The sequence below is a fragment of the Fonsecaea pedrosoi genome (genome assembly GCF_000835455.1).
Source record: "Fonsecaea pedrosoi CBS 271.37 unplaced genomic scaffold supercont1.5, whole genome shotgun sequence".
Lineage (NCBI taxonomy): Eukaryota > Fungi > Ascomycota > Eurotiomycetes > Chaetothyriales > Herpotrichiellaceae > Fonsecaea > Fonsecaea pedrosoi.
The window spans coordinates 85,360-100,978 of NW_013550611.1; the positions used below are offsets into that span (position 1 = coordinate 85,360).

General features: G+C 52.2%; 9 protein-coding genes across 9 annotated transcripts; 4 read left to right on the plus strand and 5 right to left on the minus strand.

The window, feature by feature from the left end:
- Positions 1-609: 609 nt before the first annotated feature.
- Z517_07497 (uncharacterized protein) lies at positions 610-3,218 on the plus strand (the record flags this gene model as incomplete). Its single annotated transcript, XM_013426019.1, has 9 exons — positions 610-665; positions 722-844; positions 897-1,012; positions 1,063-1,278; positions 1,337-1,881; positions 1,929-2,202; positions 2,252-2,427; positions 2,484-2,667; positions 2,722-3,218. 9 exons carry the CDS (start codon positions 610-612, stop codon positions 3,216-3,218), a joined length of 2,187 nt encoding a protein of 728 aa, XP_013281473.1.
- A 443-nt stretch (positions 3,219-3,661) lies between these two features.
- On the plus strand, positions 3,662-4,675 carry Z517_07498 (uncharacterized protein; the record flags this gene model as incomplete). The annotated part of the gene is made up of 1 exon (XM_013426020.1): positions 3,662-4,675. One exon carries the CDS (start codon positions 3,662-3,664, stop codon positions 4,673-4,675), a length of 1,014 nt encoding a protein of 337 aa, XP_013281474.1.
- A 143-nt stretch (positions 4,676-4,818) lies between these two features.
- On the minus strand, positions 4,819-5,747 carry Z517_07499 (pyrroline-5-carboxylate reductase; the record flags this gene model as incomplete). Its single annotated transcript, XM_013426021.1, has 2 exons — positions 4,819-5,639; positions 5,696-5,747. The coding sequence occupies 2 exons, from the start codon at positions 5,745-5,747 to the stop codon at positions 4,819-4,821; spliced, it is 873 nt and encodes a 290-aa protein (XP_013281475.1).
- A 385-nt stretch (positions 5,748-6,132) lies between these two features.
- On the minus strand, positions 6,133-6,777 carry Z517_07500 (uncharacterized protein; the record flags this gene model as incomplete). Its single annotated transcript, XM_013426022.1, has 1 exon — positions 6,133-6,777. The coding sequence occupies one exon, from the start codon at positions 6,775-6,777 to the stop codon at positions 6,133-6,135; it is 645 nt and encodes a 214-aa protein (XP_013281476.1).
- A 411-nt stretch (positions 6,778-7,188) lies between these two features.
- Positions 7,189-8,311, minus strand: Z517_07501 (uncharacterized protein; the record flags this gene model as incomplete). The annotated part of the gene is made up of 5 exons (XM_013426023.1): positions 7,189-7,219; positions 7,272-7,939; positions 7,998-8,095; positions 8,155-8,166; positions 8,221-8,311. The coding sequence occupies 5 exons, from the start codon at positions 8,309-8,311 to the stop codon at positions 7,189-7,191; spliced, it is 900 nt and encodes a 299-aa protein (XP_013281477.1).
- A 512-nt stretch (positions 8,312-8,823) lies between these two features.
- Positions 8,824-10,230, plus strand: Z517_07502 (uncharacterized protein; the record flags this gene model as incomplete). The annotated part of the gene is made up of 2 exons (XM_013426024.1): positions 8,824-9,033; positions 9,109-10,230. 2 exons carry the CDS (start codon positions 8,824-8,826, stop codon positions 10,228-10,230), a joined length of 1,332 nt encoding a protein of 443 aa, XP_013281478.1.
- Positions 10,231-11,009: 779 nt separating this feature from the next.
- Positions 11,010-12,511, plus strand: Z517_07503 (uncharacterized protein; the record flags this gene model as incomplete). Its single annotated transcript, XM_013426025.1, has 2 exons — positions 11,010-11,614; positions 11,677-12,511. The coding sequence occupies 2 exons, from the start codon at positions 11,010-11,012 to the stop codon at positions 12,509-12,511; spliced, it is 1,440 nt and encodes a 479-aa protein (XP_013281479.1).
- A 346-nt stretch (positions 12,512-12,857) lies between these two features.
- Positions 12,858-13,085, minus strand: Z517_07504 (uncharacterized protein; the record flags this gene model as incomplete). Its single annotated transcript, XM_013426026.1, has 1 exon — positions 12,858-13,085. One exon carries the CDS (start codon positions 13,083-13,085, stop codon positions 12,858-12,860), a length of 228 nt encoding a protein of 75 aa, XP_013281480.1.
- An 897-nt stretch (positions 13,086-13,982) lies between these two features.
- On the minus strand, positions 13,983-14,718 carry Z517_07505 (uncharacterized protein; the record flags this gene model as incomplete). Its single annotated transcript, XM_013426027.1, has 2 exons — positions 13,983-14,471; positions 14,521-14,718. The coding sequence occupies 2 exons, from the start codon at positions 14,716-14,718 to the stop codon at positions 13,983-13,985; spliced, it is 687 nt and encodes a 228-aa protein (XP_013281481.1).
- Positions 14,719-15,619: the final 901 nt, after the last annotated feature.

Consider the following 15,619-nt stretch of genomic DNA (forward strand, 5'->3'; position numbering starts at 1 on the left):
ACGGAAAGGCTGCCGTAGCGGCCCTGGTATTTCCGCCACGCCTTGGAACAAGGCTTGAAGGGCTCCAGGACATACCTTGTACGTTGTTTCTGGAGTACCCCGGATCCCCAGTTCTACGTTCTAGATATTTTATTATGCGTGAATCATACTGCAATGCTGGGGGAAAAGGGAATCTCGAGCTGGGACAGAGCCTCTCTCGTTAGGTTGGCCCCGGGAATGTACTTCTCCTTCAATGACAATAGCAGTCATGGTGTTTATGTGGCATATATTTCACATGTGAAAGCTGAGCGGCAAGAGGCGATGGGGATTACCGTGTTGATCTCATCTAGACCCTGTTCCCAAGGTTTGCATATTGGAAGATAGTGATGAAGTCCAAAGTGGGACTTGATGATAGACGGGTTCTTTTTCCTCATCTGGCTAGTCGTATCAGCCTCCCATACAACATCGGGGACTGTCCCGACTTCTATCATACCCCGCTCGACCGGCCCGAATGTTGCTCGCCGTTCCATATACTCAACTCGTCACCAAAGCTCATTTATCACCTCCACCTCGCCGAAGAAAGCGGCAGGCATTACCGGGATTCTAGAAGTCTTCCATCACTCGACAGTTATGGAGCTCATTGAGGCAGAGAACCAGGGCAGCTCAAAGAAACGTGCGCCCAAAGCGTAAGTGGTCTTCGCCCCCAGACCTCTTGCAGAGTGCTGACCTCTTGTCTCGAAAGTTGTCGACGCTGTCGTCGCCAGAAGATCAGGTGCACCGGGTCCCGTCCTTGTGAAGCTTGTGCCAAGAGGAAGTTGACATGCCATTTTGATGACCACGCGCAAAAGATTCTGGTGACAAGAGGGTCAGTCGGCGCTGGTGCTTTACAACTTGTCCCTCTGGCTAAAGCCCTACAGTTACATCAACGACCTCGAGAAACGTGTGGCTTCGTTTGAGCAACAAAGCCGAGGGACCACCGCTGCCACAGCTGCGCCAGACGAACAAGGAACTCCTGATGAGACATTGGAACTAGGTAAGCATTGCGGTGCTTGTTGCGTATCACCTTGTCCTGACCACTACAAGACGAGAACGACGGAACCGAGGACGACGACCCCAAAAGCAGTAGCGCTGTTGAACATAATCAGATCACTTTAGACCAACCAGACATCTCATATGCTCAGTCACTACCCAGATCACAAGACAACCCTCAATCTCTTCGGAGTTCCCCAGGGGCGTCACTCATGAATCCCCTTGCGCTTGGTTTTCCCAGCTACTTTGCCGACACAAGTGGCAGACCCAGTAAGTTCTATATCGTGTTGCCAGGCTGCGACTTGACTTACTGAACACTTTCCCTCAGTCTACTTAGGGACATCGTCCAACTGGTCCTTTGGGCGAAGAGTCCTTGCGATGACCCACGAGAGAGTGATGCGGGCACCTCTCCCTCCAGACAACTTGCTCTTCGAGGGCAAGTCCTACGATCTAGGGTGGGATGGGAAGAGAAACACTTCGCCCGAGTCCCCGTCCGAGGCTCCTGCCCTTCCGTCCGCAGATTTCGCAATGTACCTGATCAATGCGGTCAAGTTCCACTGCGGGCAACTCTTCCATCTCTTTGAGGAAGACAAGTTTATGCAACAATTCTCTCAGTTTCACGAAAACCCCGATCAAGTCCCCTCCAGTCTCTGGTTTATCCACTATCTTCTGATCCTCGCCTTTGGGAAGGCATTTGTGGTGCAAAGCAACAAGGGTCGCAAACCTCCGGGGGCTGAGCTCTTCGTCTACGCGATGAAGCTGATTCCAGATCTTGCATTCTACAGTGCTGATCCCATCGAAGCAATACAAGTTCTCTGCTGTGCCGCGCTTTATTTGCAATGCCTCGATTTCCGCGGGGCCGCATATCGCATAGTACGTTTCTCTTGAATATTCGTCTCGATTATGCTGACGCGTCTCAGATCGGACAAGCCCTGCGTACGTCTTTGGAGAATGGCATGCATACAGAAATGCGGAGCCAACAAGTTGACAGTGACTTGTCACAAAGGCGTCGCAAAGTCTGGTGGACAGTCTATATCCTGGATCGTCAAATGTCATCGCTCATGGGTGTACCGATGGGAATCGCGGACGAATCAATATCCGCAGAGTTGCCCACCTTCTCCGGCCAGCCTCAAAGATCAACGGCAATGAATATCCAGATAAATCTCTCCAGAGTTTTGGCACAAATACTTAATAGTGAGTGGAACCCAAATTGATTGCGGTATGCGTTGCTGACAATGACCAGCTGTGTACGGAGCCGAAGGGCGGCTAGACAAACGCTTCCTGACCATCACCAAAGACGCCCTGAAAAGTGTTGCCAATGTTACCGATCAACTGAACGGCTCTTTCGAGGTTCTGGGTAACAGCTCCAAGACCAGCATCTCAAGGCTCTCGGCGTATCTGCACCTCCTGTATCACCAGGTAAGTCTATCAGGATGAGCTCGCTGAAGTCTTTGGAAATTCTGACAATGGTCCAGTGCATTGTGCTTACGACGAGGCCGATTCTATATACATTTCTTGAATCGAAGCTCCGGCAATCTAACATAAATCTGGTCGAGTTGCTTCAATCAGGAAGTGTGCGGACTTTACTACAAATGTGCATTGAGTCGGCTCAACAGATGATCACTATCCTCTCTGCTCTGCAAGATCACAGTCTCCTCGGTCAGTGTGCTAGCAAACACTATAACGACTTGGTCGGCTGACAAACTGTTATAGAAAGCTTCCTTCCATTTGACCTTGACGCCGCATTCACATCAGCAATAGCACTTTTGATGGCAGCAACCGTAGATCCATCTTTGCTCAAGGACTGCTCCCCCTGGTTACAGCGCGCACATGCAGTTTTCGATGAGATGATATCCCGCGGTAACAGAGTCGCTAGAATGATCAAATCCGAGCTTCAACAGCTGGAAAACATCCTCAATAGACTTTCTTCCAACGAGGAAAACCAACCTGTCATCTTTACACGCCACCCAAGTCTTCGTGGTTCTCTGGGGTTTGATGAGCGCCACCCTCGCGCCTGTGTTACAGCTCAGCCATCACTGGTATCGATTGCGCCGCCACCCTACACTGCCTCCTCGCAGCCAAGCAGTAATGACTTTCCCATGGACGAATTGACTTGGCAGGATGGGATCACGGCGGAGCAGCTTTTGAATTTTGCAGATTCGATGGATTTGACTGCTTTGGACTGGTTGTCCGCGGAGGCAGGACAATAAGTCACGTTCTACTATTTACTTTAGAGATACGACCACAGACGTAATACTCCGGTCTCGGGATCAGGAGCATATCCTAGGCTTTGCAGTCCGAGCAGAAGCGAGACCCGGTTTCTACCTCACATATATGATAGCGAATGATCAGCAAGTTTCAATTTCTCCGAGTCCCTGAAATACCTGTGCCGTCCGTAGCCATTCTGGAGAAAATGTCACCCGGCAGGACTCGCCGGACGGGATCCGCCAAAGGGGTAGAACCTGAAGTGGGATCCGCTACTATACCTCGTGTAGGTAGATCCGCTATCGGGAGGGCATCCGATGTTTTCATGCTCCCAGTAATGGAATGGATCGACTCTGGAGTATACTTCCCTCTATAAAGATACATGCTGCTGAAAGCATCGAGGCGATGGAGAGGGTAATCATTGTTAGATCGACCACCCTCACTCACCATGGCTCTACAACAAGTCCACAATTCCAATGACCAGGCAGAAGCAAGCGGCTACCCAACTGCTCCGCCAGCGGGGTGCTATGTACCGGCGGTGACATTCTTCGATCCTGAGACGGACCGAATATGTCTCGACGCTCAAGCAAAGTACTACTCGTACCTGGCCAGCACGGGACTCACGGGGCTTGTCATCCTGGGGACCAACGCAGAGACGTTCCTGTTGACACGCGAGGAGCGGATGACTCTCCTCCAGCTGGCGCGACGATCTGTTCCAGAGGGTTATCCTATTATCGCCGGCACCAGCGGCCACTCGACGGCACAGGTGCTCGAGTTCATTACAGACGCATACAACGCCGGTGCCAACTATGTGCTGGTTCTCCCCTGCGCGTACTTCGGCAAGCAGACCACGCCGGCGGTGGTCAAGAGATTCTATAAAGAGGTGGCCGCGAGCTCTCCCCTGCCCATCCTCATCTACAACTTCCCCGCGGTTTGCAACGGGCTGGACCTCGACGCCAACATCATCACGGATATCGCACGGGAGTCACGCAACATTGTCGGTGTGAAACTGACTTGTGGCTCCGTGGCAAAGATCACCTGTCTCGGTTCCAGATTTCCCGCTACACGTTTCGCAGTCTTTGGTGGACAGTCAGACTTCCTGGTCGGGGGACTCGCTTCGGGGAGCACAGGCTGTATAGGAGCATTCTGCAACGTCTTCCCCAAAGTGGTGGCCAAGATCTACGATTTGTGGTCCAGTGGACAGTACAGCGAGGCTCTCGCACTGCAGAAGTTGGTGGCATCCGCCGAGACAGCCACCAAGGCAGGCATCGCCAATACAAAATACGCGGCTGCCATCTTCACGGCTCCCAAGGCGGGAATCGCGGATGCAGTGCGTTTGCTCAAGCCTCGGAGGCCGTACGAAGAACCGACCGACACTGTCAAACGGTCAATCCAGACGGTGATGGAGGCTTTGAACCGAGAAGAGAAGGAGATTTCGGTGAAACCCCAGTCTCGTCTATGAAGAGACAACCATTGGTAGTCGATCTGAAGAAACTTGTGCCCATGCGCAGAGAAACGCGGGTTAGAATCAATAAAGAAGTCCCCAAAATGTTAGATCAATATTATTTTATTGCCTCATACAAATCATGATCAATTGCCTCGCTGTCACTTCTCCTCTGACATCCCCTTAGAGTATTGCGCCGCGAACCTCACAGCATCCGAAATCCCAGCTCTGACCTGTCCCCGGTCCAGCTGCAGGAGCGCGTTGATGGTAATCCCTCTGGCGATTGACATTGATTCCTTTAGAGACTCAATGGTCATTTGGTCACGCAGGAGCGTCGACGCGCTGCGGAGGCACTGAGCGGCGATATTGTGGGCCACCGGCCTCGCGATACCTTCTGCGACACTCCCATCCACGATGGCGTCGACGGCAACCACGGTCAAAGCGTGGCATGCAGCGCTCACCGCCGTCGCCGTGTTGATGAGATCCTCAGGCACCATCTGGATAGGGCCGACGCGGCGAAACAGCCACGAGACCAGGTCCCGGTCAGGGCCAGACAGTGGCGTGTCGGCTATCAGAGTCATGGATTCACTGATCTGCGCGCCAATACTGGGTATAGCGCGAGACACACGGCGCTGTGTGGTGGGCGATATGATCACCGCTTGAGCAACTTGCGAGGAAGAGACCCCAGCCAATATGGAGACAAGCAGCTTTCCCTCGAGGGCTTGGACCAAAGGGCCATCACTGTCCATAATTGCGGCGAGTTGCTGCGGTTGGAAAGCCAAGAAGACCACCTCTGCATTGCGAGCCGCATAGGTGTTGTCCGAAGTGATGATGTCCACACGATCTTTGTGCGACTCGAATTTTCGCTGCAGTCGATCGATCGAGTCGCTGGACCGGGCGCTGACCGAGAATTTGAGGTCGTATTGGCAAGTATCGTCCAGTCTGTCGATGATGCCCTGGACCAGTGCGGTGCCCATGAACCCTGGACAGAGCTCGTGTTAGAACAGGGACTAGCATTCGTGCGTACAACAAACATACCACAACCGAGGATGGCGACACGGAGGGGCTTGGGAGTGGATTGGATGGCCATTTTTGCGCGTAAACAAGAACAAGGTCTCTGGATTCTCGACAATGGATTACAGGATTTTGACAGTTTACCAGTCGCGTTTAGCACTTTGCTGTCTATATTACCACCGATAGGTTTGGTTCGTCGTGATTGAGTCACGGGGATATTGGCCTAAAGACATTACACATGGAATGCCAAGGCCGGTTACGTATCCGAGATATATTCCATCGTGTTTGGACAGTATCATGATCGTCATACACAAGACAAGATACCAAGTATGCGAGGTTGGAACAGAGGAATATTTGCGAAGCATCACCTATAAAATATACAAGCAAGAAAGAAACAGACCTAGTAGAAGCCTTAGGCAGTGTTCTGGCATTGAGAGCATCCACCCTTGGCCACCAGCCTCTTACTTCCATTGCCCGCAGAGACCTTCCTCAGCCTTTGCCAGCACAGGATCCTTCTCCGGCGCGGCCACGTTCCACACATCCTCATAGTGACCGGCGCTCTCTCCACCTTCTGCAAAGTCCCACGCTCCGCCTTCGGGGTACGCGCCGATCATGGTGAACCCATCGAGTTGCAGCTTCTCCAGAGCACTTCTCACGTCTTTGGCCGGGATGTTATGTCCGTCGCCGGGGGTGAGCAGCTTAAACTCGGCCGCCGGCTGGGCATCGAATGTCTTGTGCGCAACACCGGCAGGGATGACAAAGACATCGCCAGCGCTTGCCTGCAGTTCGATGCCCCCGTCCTCTTTACCGGAACCGTGGGTGTTCTCGTCCGGGTCGGGAACCGTGTCTGCCACCCCAAATCGGATAGTCGCCGTCCCCGAGAGCACGGCCATGCATTCATGAGTCGCCGAGTGGTAGTGAGACGCCTGGGTGGAACCGTAGCGGAAGATCCACTGGACGCGCCATCCGTTATCAGAAAATGCGTCGTAGGCCGCCGTGGTGATGGAGGGTGACGAGAGCAGGATCCCAGGATAGTGGAGGAGCGGTCGAGGAGAGTTCGGGATGAGCTCCGTAGGTGGGAGCTGGTACTTTCTGACTTCAATCATCGTGGATAAGGAACCGAGGCCACATAGAGGATTGCAGAAGTTGTCCAAGGCGTAGGGCAGGCTGAAGGAGGAAATCAAGTGCGGATTTTATACAGATGCGGGGACAATCTTTCTCGGGTGGCGGGCCGGACTCAAAGGGCGGAGGGTATTAAATGTGGTAAAATAATGCCCAGAAAGGAAATTTATCCCAATAATTATTCTCAGCGTTTGGAGTATGCGATATTCCCAACTAGTACTTTCTAATTATGGACGACACATGCGGAGCTAGATGAGATGCAGTGACAAGGTTGATGGAGCACAGGCAACAACAGCTACACAACACTCTTATCAAGGACAGGTTCATGTTGAGTACATACATTCATTATTCATGGCAAAGCACTATCTACGCTATTCTCTATACCCCTGAAATTGCTATGTAAGAAGTCTCTTGACATTCTCGACCCTAGATGCACAGTTAGCATTTCCCTGGAACAATGCAGAGAACATGAACTTACATCGCAAACGTCCCACCCGAAGACAACATCGTCCTCAATAACGTTGGGCCGAGGCCGCGGAAGAAGGCCCTGGATCCTCCACTCTTCCACGTCTCGACCGTGGCTCCCCACGCATTCTTGTAACGTCGATGCTGACCAAACCCGTCGCTCTGGAGTTTTGTCTTCACAGTGTCTAGAGGATAGCTTCCCACCCAGAATGCTATGCCCGACAAAGCACCACACGAGGCAACGATCCATGTCGGCAACTCGTTCCGCTTCGTCTCCTTGGCTGCTGCAATCGACCTCACGCAGGCTTCAAAGGTGGCGAAGTACAGCCCATATGCTTGAAACTCTCTCAGAATAGCCGTGTTTTGTCCTCGAAATAACCCTCTGACGCCAGCAGTACCGGCTATCTGTCTTATGCAGTCCCATGGGCCGGCGTAGAGGCGGTTGGCACCATGCGGCTGTGTCTGAAGCCTGGTTCTGATGTGTTCCACGGGGCCTGATACCACACTGTTGGCAATCCCGGCGATGCCACCAGCCAGGTATAGATCTAGAAGGGTCGGCAGCTGTGCGGCTCCTTGAGAATCTCTCGCTCTCAGGGCATTCAACGCCTGCGTCGCGCTGTGAAAGACAGAGAACTGAATGCTTACTGCCGCTCCCACTCCTAGGAAAGGTAGTAGAGCACCCTTCAGAGATGGTCAGAGATAAATGCGTCCGAACGTACAATATATCGCCATCGCTTACCTTGTAGAAAGCTAGTGGTCCTTCATTTCTCAGAATTCGGGAGACAACTTGGACGACGTTGCCAGAGCCATGAGTCTGCAGTCGCACCTTTATCAGATCTGCATAGAAATAGTAACATGAGCATTGTGGTTGGCAATTCTAGATGGTCATTCCTCACCAAATGGTTGACCTGTTTTGCAGAGAACAATCAGCAATCATTCCGACTTTGGAGGTAGCAACTCACCAAGGAGAACAGAGACAACGCCTCCCGCGGCACCGGCTATTGTGTTTGTAGAAGTATTTCCAATCCTCGTAGTTGGTGCTGCGGCAGTCATATTATTCGTGATTGCAGGGGTGGTCTGGGTGCAGTCGACAAGTCGCTTCTCTAGTATGCTTCGTTCCTGTTCAGAAAGCTAACTTCAGGATTTGAATATATGGGAGGCACGTTTCATGCTTCAAGGGCCTTCGTCAAGTCAAATGCGCATTGGCCTATAGCCAAAATGGTCAATTCCCACATGCAGAATCATTCTCTTCATTGGGACTCCAACGTCAACAGCACATGTAACAGCAACGAGAATATAGATCCGGACCCGTATAAGCCGATTATGGCAAGAATTCGGAGCGAATGGAAAAGGTGAAGTTGGGACGAGTCAATATCGGGACGGCATCCGATCCGAAGTGTGACATCCTCGTATCGCCCAGGATCACAAGAACATACCAATGAAGTAGTGGAACACGAAAAGGTGGATCTTGTCTCCAATATCATCCTCCAACTATTTAGTAGATTTACAGGGAGCCAAAACCACAAAGGAGAAATTCATCACGTATTGTGATTTGAATAGAGAGAATGGCTCCGGACAAGAACGAACCCATCGCGATCCTGGGGGCGGGAGCTTGGGGCTTGTCGACGGCCTTGCACCTTTTCAATGCGGGCTACACAAACATCACAGTCTTCGACCAGGCCTCGGAGATACCCTCACCATATTCTGGAGCATACGATTTGAACAAGATCGTCCGAGCAGAGTATGAAGATAACTTCTACACAGAATTGGCACTTGTAAGTAGCCACTCCGCGCGAAGCCGGGGCTCTGGACCAGTTCCAACAAAAGAAAATGTCTAATTCTGAATCCAGGAAGCCATCAATCAGTGGAAGACTCCCTTCTGGGGATCCAGCTTCCATCAAGTGGGCTATGTTCTCGCAACTTCGGGCGCGGCTCCTGAAAAGGCCGTCAAGCATCTGCAAGATGCCCTTGTGTCGGTCAAGGACCACCCGGTCTTCGCTCCAGGCATCACCATGCTGAATGAGAACGAAGACTTCAAGAAAGTGTATTGGCAGTTTTCCGGGCCCATGCGTGGCTTCAAAGGGTACTTCAATCGCCTCGCCGGATATGCCCATTCGTCCAACGCCATGATAGACACACATCGGCATCTCGTTGGTAGAGGAGTCAAGTTTGTCCTGGGACCCAAAGATGGTAGAGCCGTGAAGCTTCTATACAGCGGCAACGAGAGCTCTGCCGAGAGGCGCTGCATAGGATTCCAGGTGGCGAGCGGACAGGTCCATCATGCCCGACGTACCATCGTCTGCCTAGGAGCTTCAGCAGCCACGCTTCTCCCAAGCGTGGGGTCATTTGTTGTCGCCAAATGCTGGTCGGTAGCTCACGTCCAACTCACGGAACGGGAGTGCGACTACCTACGTGGAATCCCAGTCCTCAACATCAGAGACCTAGGGTTCTTTTTCGAACCTGATCCGGCCACCAGACTCCTCAAGCTGTGTCCTCTTGGCGCCGGATATATCAACTCAGAAACGGGCACTGGGGTCTCGCTACCTCCTGCCGATCTACTAAACTCGCCAAAGGACTATATCCCGCTTTCCGATGAGCGTAAGCTGAGGAGATTACTTCAAGAAACGCTACCGTGGCTAGCCGACCGCCCGTTTGTGGACAAGAAGATGTGCTGGTTTGCAGATACTTCAGATTCGGAGTACTGCATTGACTTTATGCCAGGCACGGGAGACTCTCTGGTCGTCATGTCCGGGGATTCTGGACACGGGTTCAAGATGATGCCAATCGTCGGCCAATGGGCCCTGAAGCTCCTGGAAGACGGAAAGCAGGTCTTGTCCAGGTGGCAGTGGAAGCAAAGTCAAGGCAAAGGGGGGAAAGAATGGGGCGACGAGGTGACCTGGAGGATCGGAACAACTGGGGAGGTCAAGGACATTGTGGCTGAGAAGGAGAAAATGCTCAAAGCACGCCTGTAGTTAGTCTGTGTGTGGAAGGCCATTTCAGGATAGAGAATCAACCCGTCCACATAGAAATCGACTTAATGTTGCTCGTACGCTGAAATTAGAATGCATATCCGTCATTTCATCGAATTACCTATCATATTCTCTATCGCTCCATTTCGTCTCCTCCAGGGCTGTTGATAAGTACAGCAGGCAGGATGGGAAGATACCCCCACTGCAACTGCAACGACGGCATACCAGGCATTGGGTAGACACAAAAGGATTGGCAACGCTACGGAAGGCTGCCCGAAGTCTGGAGAAGAGTACGCCACATCTCAGCATCGACTCAAATCAATTATCCCGAGGAGGGGGACTTGAGGCGGGGCATGAATCCGATGACACCCTTGTCCGATGCCCCGCCATCTCGGGCTGTTATACTTCCAGAAACAGTAATTCTTTTCTTGTTCTCGAATCGCATATCTTATTTTGTTGCATTGTGCTTTTCCAACGGCCATGGCTTCCGTCTCTTGCCCAGACTAACCCTATTCGCTACATAGATTCCGAACCCCTCCTTCAATGGTAGACACCTGTGCTGGATCATGTTCGTCCAGCATGCCACCACATGACCCAACAGGGCATATCAGTCGACGGGCCAAACTTCCCCGCCTCTATGTACATGGTCACGATGCTCTGCATTATCGTACACCCCGGTGCTCCAGCCGAGACCCTTGGCCCGTTCATCGCTATAAGATGGCTCGAGATGACTACTACCACTAGTCGTCCAGGAATATTTCACTGAATTTTTACCCCTGGGCATGGCTTCCTCTCTGACGAATACTCTTCGGACTCGAGTAAACGTTCAACAGCCCCTTCGCTATGCCTGCAGTCAACGGAAGTCCCATTCCTCTGCTCACGCTCAGACCGTGATCAATCAGGGAACAACGAAAGAACCGTTAATTCCAGCTTCTACCAATGCCGGCGACACCACCGTGACGAATCCCCTGGCGCGTCTCTCGACCTCAAGCCTCCTTCGCACCTTGTTATTGAGTACCTTCTTCACATCCCCGTGGCTCTTCCGGCCGGGTTTTGCTGTATTCGAGAAAATCGCACATTCCCAATCGGCATGGCTGAACCCAGACCGGAATCCACTCGTTCGCGCCATCGTCCACCCTCTCGTCTACAAACAGTTTTGCGCCGGTAGGAACCAGAAAGAAATCGGCCAAACATCTGCCGAGATTCGACGGCTGGGATTCTCCGGGGTGGTGTTGTGCTACGGCAGAGAGGTCCAAGTCGAAGGCGACAAGTTCGTCGGCTACGATGATAGTAAGGCGGCGGTGATGGACAAGGAAATCGAGCAGTGGGCAGATGGCAACCTTGCAACGTTGGATATGATCGGCGAGGGCGACTGGCTGGGCATCAAGTAAGTCCGACCTAGCGATTCCTTTTTGGTGCTTGAAAACAGAAATGCCAACCAACATGCAGGTACAGCGGTGCGGGGACGAACATCACAAAAGCCCTCATGAAAGGTGACAAGGCACCAGCCAAGTTCGTTGAAGCCATGGAGAAGATCTGCCAACGCGCTGCCAGCAAAGGTTGCCGGATTTGGATCGACGCGGAGCAGCAAACCCTGCAGGCAGCCATCGACCAATGGACCTTTGACCTCATGCGTCGCTACAACCAGCCCGGCCGCCGGGCCTTGATATACAACACAATCCAAGCCTACCTGAAATCCTCGCGCGACAAAGTCCAACACCAGCTCCAGCTTTCACGCCAGGAAGGGTGGCGGCTGGGCATCAAGCTCGTGCGCGGCGCCTACATCAACAACGACATCAGGGAGGCGATCCACGACACAAAGGCCGACACGGATGCCTCGTACAACGGCATCGTGGAGGACCTCCTCTGCGGGAAGTTTCCTGCCATGGCCGACCAAGAGTCGGTAGACCTCGACCTGCTCCTCGCGGGTCACAATGCCAGCACCATCCGGGGTGCAGCTCGACTGGCCTCCACCCTGGCAGCCGAATCAAAGCTGAAAGTCGTCCCGGAATTCGGGCAACTGCAGGGCATGGCCGACGACATCGGCTGCGAGCTGCTCCAAATGGCCGACAACACCAAGCGGGACAGCGCGCTGCCTCTTGCCAACTCTTATATCCCCAGAGTATACAAGTGTCTGACGTGGGGCAGCATCCAGGAATGCATGCAGTACCTGACGCGGCGACTCGTCGAGAATCGCGGTGCGGCCGACCGGATGAAAGTCGGTGCCGCAGAGTTCCGGAAAGAGCTGCTACGCAGGATAGGCATTAGGACTCAAACACCGTAAAAAGCCTGTTGATGATAATACAATTTAACGAGCCAAGTCTGGGGGGATATTTTGTCTTTGTTTATACAGATGTGCTGTCGGACCATATCATGAGATAGATGCCAAATGCTGAGAAATTCCATCGCTTCCCAAAGCTGTTTTACAACCCCGTACCCAAACTAAAACCAAAAACCAAAACCAACTGCCAGCTCAATAATCATGGCCATGACAAGTCTGCGTGTTTCCCACGCTATCGTCCTTTGGTTTGGCTTGCCTTTCTCCTAAAACAACACCCAAAACTCCTCCTATGCTGTGGCAGGTGCGGCGGCGGCGGCGGCGGCGGCGGCGGTGGTGGTGGTGATACAACTCATGTTCTCATCACGATGCCAAACCGGGCAGCCTCCTCCTGCCAAAAATGCCGTCGAGACCGTTCGGCCTCGAAGCCGGCGTGCTGGTTGCTGCTCTTCTTCACTGTTCCTGCCACAACCCACTTGGCGTACGCTCGAGCTTGGAGGTCGCGGAGAGAGTTGCTGCTGCTGCGGCGACGGTCGGAGGTCTCTTCTTCACTTTCGTGGCTGTGGTGGAAAAACGCCATTTGTTTTTTCTTTTGACTGATAGATACTGGGAGGCGGTGGTTGGGTCGTACGTGTAGTTATTATTGGTAGTCACAGCACTATATTAGTCCTGGAGTTATATGTCGATGATTGTTTCGAGAATGCTGGTGGAGGAAAAGGTATCTCAATTCGCAATTACTCGTATGATGATTTTGGGTGAACTTTCTGGTCTGACACCAACACAAACGACTATTAGATCCAGAAGGCCGGCTCACCGTTATATAGGCACGTCTGTACTATATCGCTTCGGGCGCAATGACATAAACGGAGCCTCGTGGTAAACGCCGTTTTCGGCCTTTGTGAGGTATTTTCAGCGCCATATTCGCGTTCAGGTACAAACACCAAAAGAAAAACCGAGGATTGGCTAGCTGAAGACTTGCATTGCCTCCATCTGCGCATATAATGGGCAAAAGCGGGTTAGCGCGTCGCTACAGCTGCCTCACTGAGTATAACTTCCTGTATAACTCGGTGCAGCCTTAAGCACCCCGCGAAAAATGGCTCATTAGGGTCGCTCGGATCGGAAAAGAGTTTGTCCTGCCCGTTCAGCCATTTGACGTCAGAGGGTTACGCAATGTCTTCCAAATTATGCGGAGCGGATGTCCACACGCACACAGACGAGTACAAGTTCGCGAGATACGCGAATGGAAGATATCGAGGCATATCTGAGTTTGACCTTTGTGTATTTTTGTGCTCTAGGGAAACCTTGCTATCACCGGGATATCAATGGGGCGCCAACTTTCCGCGCAATGGAAAGTCTGACAGCCAATTCATTCACTCTCCAGGTACGTCGACATACCTGCACATGGTTTTCATGCTGGTCTCTCTGGATATCATTGTCCTCCCGGCATATAAGATTATCATGCGTGATTCGTCACTCTTCATTCTTCACCGTACGCCAGGTCATCGTCATCGTCTTCCTTCTTCTCAGCCTGTCCTTTATAGTCATACACGAGGCGGGCTCTTCGAAACTCGCTTCCCTTCCAGACCAGTACTCGCCGAGTGTATCGCCGTTCACCGTTGATCTCTTCAAACCCCCAGTTCTGCTCCGCCTGCCAGCCAGCCTCATCCATGTTCTTCACCCAGCTTTGAACGTGTTCATCGTCCAGAAACTTGGAATCTGTCTGCCCGTCCTTGAGTTTCTGGGCCTGCAAGAACACCGCGTCTTCTTGTGTACCCGGGCCCTCCATTTTGTATTCACCTGTCATCCAGAATCTTGACTTGCCTCGGCAGTTCCCGAATATGCGATCATGGTGGTCGCGCTCTTGCCAGTCCAGTGTGCGGTTTTCTTGAGTCGTTGAAAGGCCCGAAGCCACAGACGTGATATCGATGTGGTAGATGTCTTCTTGCTTGTATTCTTTGATGGTAAGCTGCAGGAGGTCAGTCTCGCTGGCCAACATCATACTGCCCTTAACGTACGACGACCGTAGCCAAGCTGATGGCGGTTCGCGTGAGCCAGCTCAGGCCCTGGAGAGCGAGCATGGAATCAATATCATCTGAGAGGGTTTTATTCTTGTAACGTGTCAGATTGACCCAGGCCCTGGACAGCAGGAATTTAACTACCATGACGAACTTGCCCGACAGGTTGGTGCAAGTGATCTCCGGCGGCGCAGCCATGTCTGTACGATCAGACACCTCACTTTTAGGGATTCTGCGAAGGGACGAAGCGGGGTACTCGACGGCACGCTGACCAGGTTTCGACGAACTTCAGGAATATCTTTAGACCTTAGATTTTGCTTGCTAAGAATGGAGTTGAGGGTTTTTAATCTGCAGGGAGAAAGCGATGCGCAGCCTGAAGGGAAGGATGCGTAGGATCAACCTGATCCTGACGTGTCACTGAATTGCACGCCGATGAACCACCGAGGCAGCTTTCCCCACCAATTGAAGCTGCGTAAGAGACAATCGCAACTCACTCTGTCACACCCACAAATGTGTCAGAATCACGGCCCAGGAGAAGGAGTCAACCACGAAAGTTCCTCACAGGCACTGTATCACCTTGTATTGAGCGCTTTCGAAACTACGACGGAAAACATACCCAGTATTGCAGAGCTAGTATGTGAATCCGGATGATCTACGAGGAACATATTACCATAGGACTAAATACTCTAACCCAGCGTTGACAATTCTTTCCAAAGCATGAACATGCGTATATACCAGGCAGACAGACTAAGCCAGCGCCTCGTGTCAGCATCCCCTGGTCCTCAAGGCGAAGATGGCACATCCCCGTTACAGAGTGACGAGGCAATAAGATCTCTCATTTGCCCACTCTCCCAGCGAAATAGTCCACTTGTCTCCTCCTCTATACTCGTCTGGCCTTTGTCCTTCTTCATCCACGGGTCTTCTCATCGGTGCATTTAATGCAAATTGGATCTTGTGCGTGTTGTGGAACCGTGGAGGGGTTTCATAGTTATGTCGCTCTTTGAAAGATGAGCTGAATTCTGTCAAGATTGAATGGTTCTGTTCGCCGCTCGTGTTCTTCCAATTCGAAAGAATGTAAACGGACGTCCACCGCAAACTG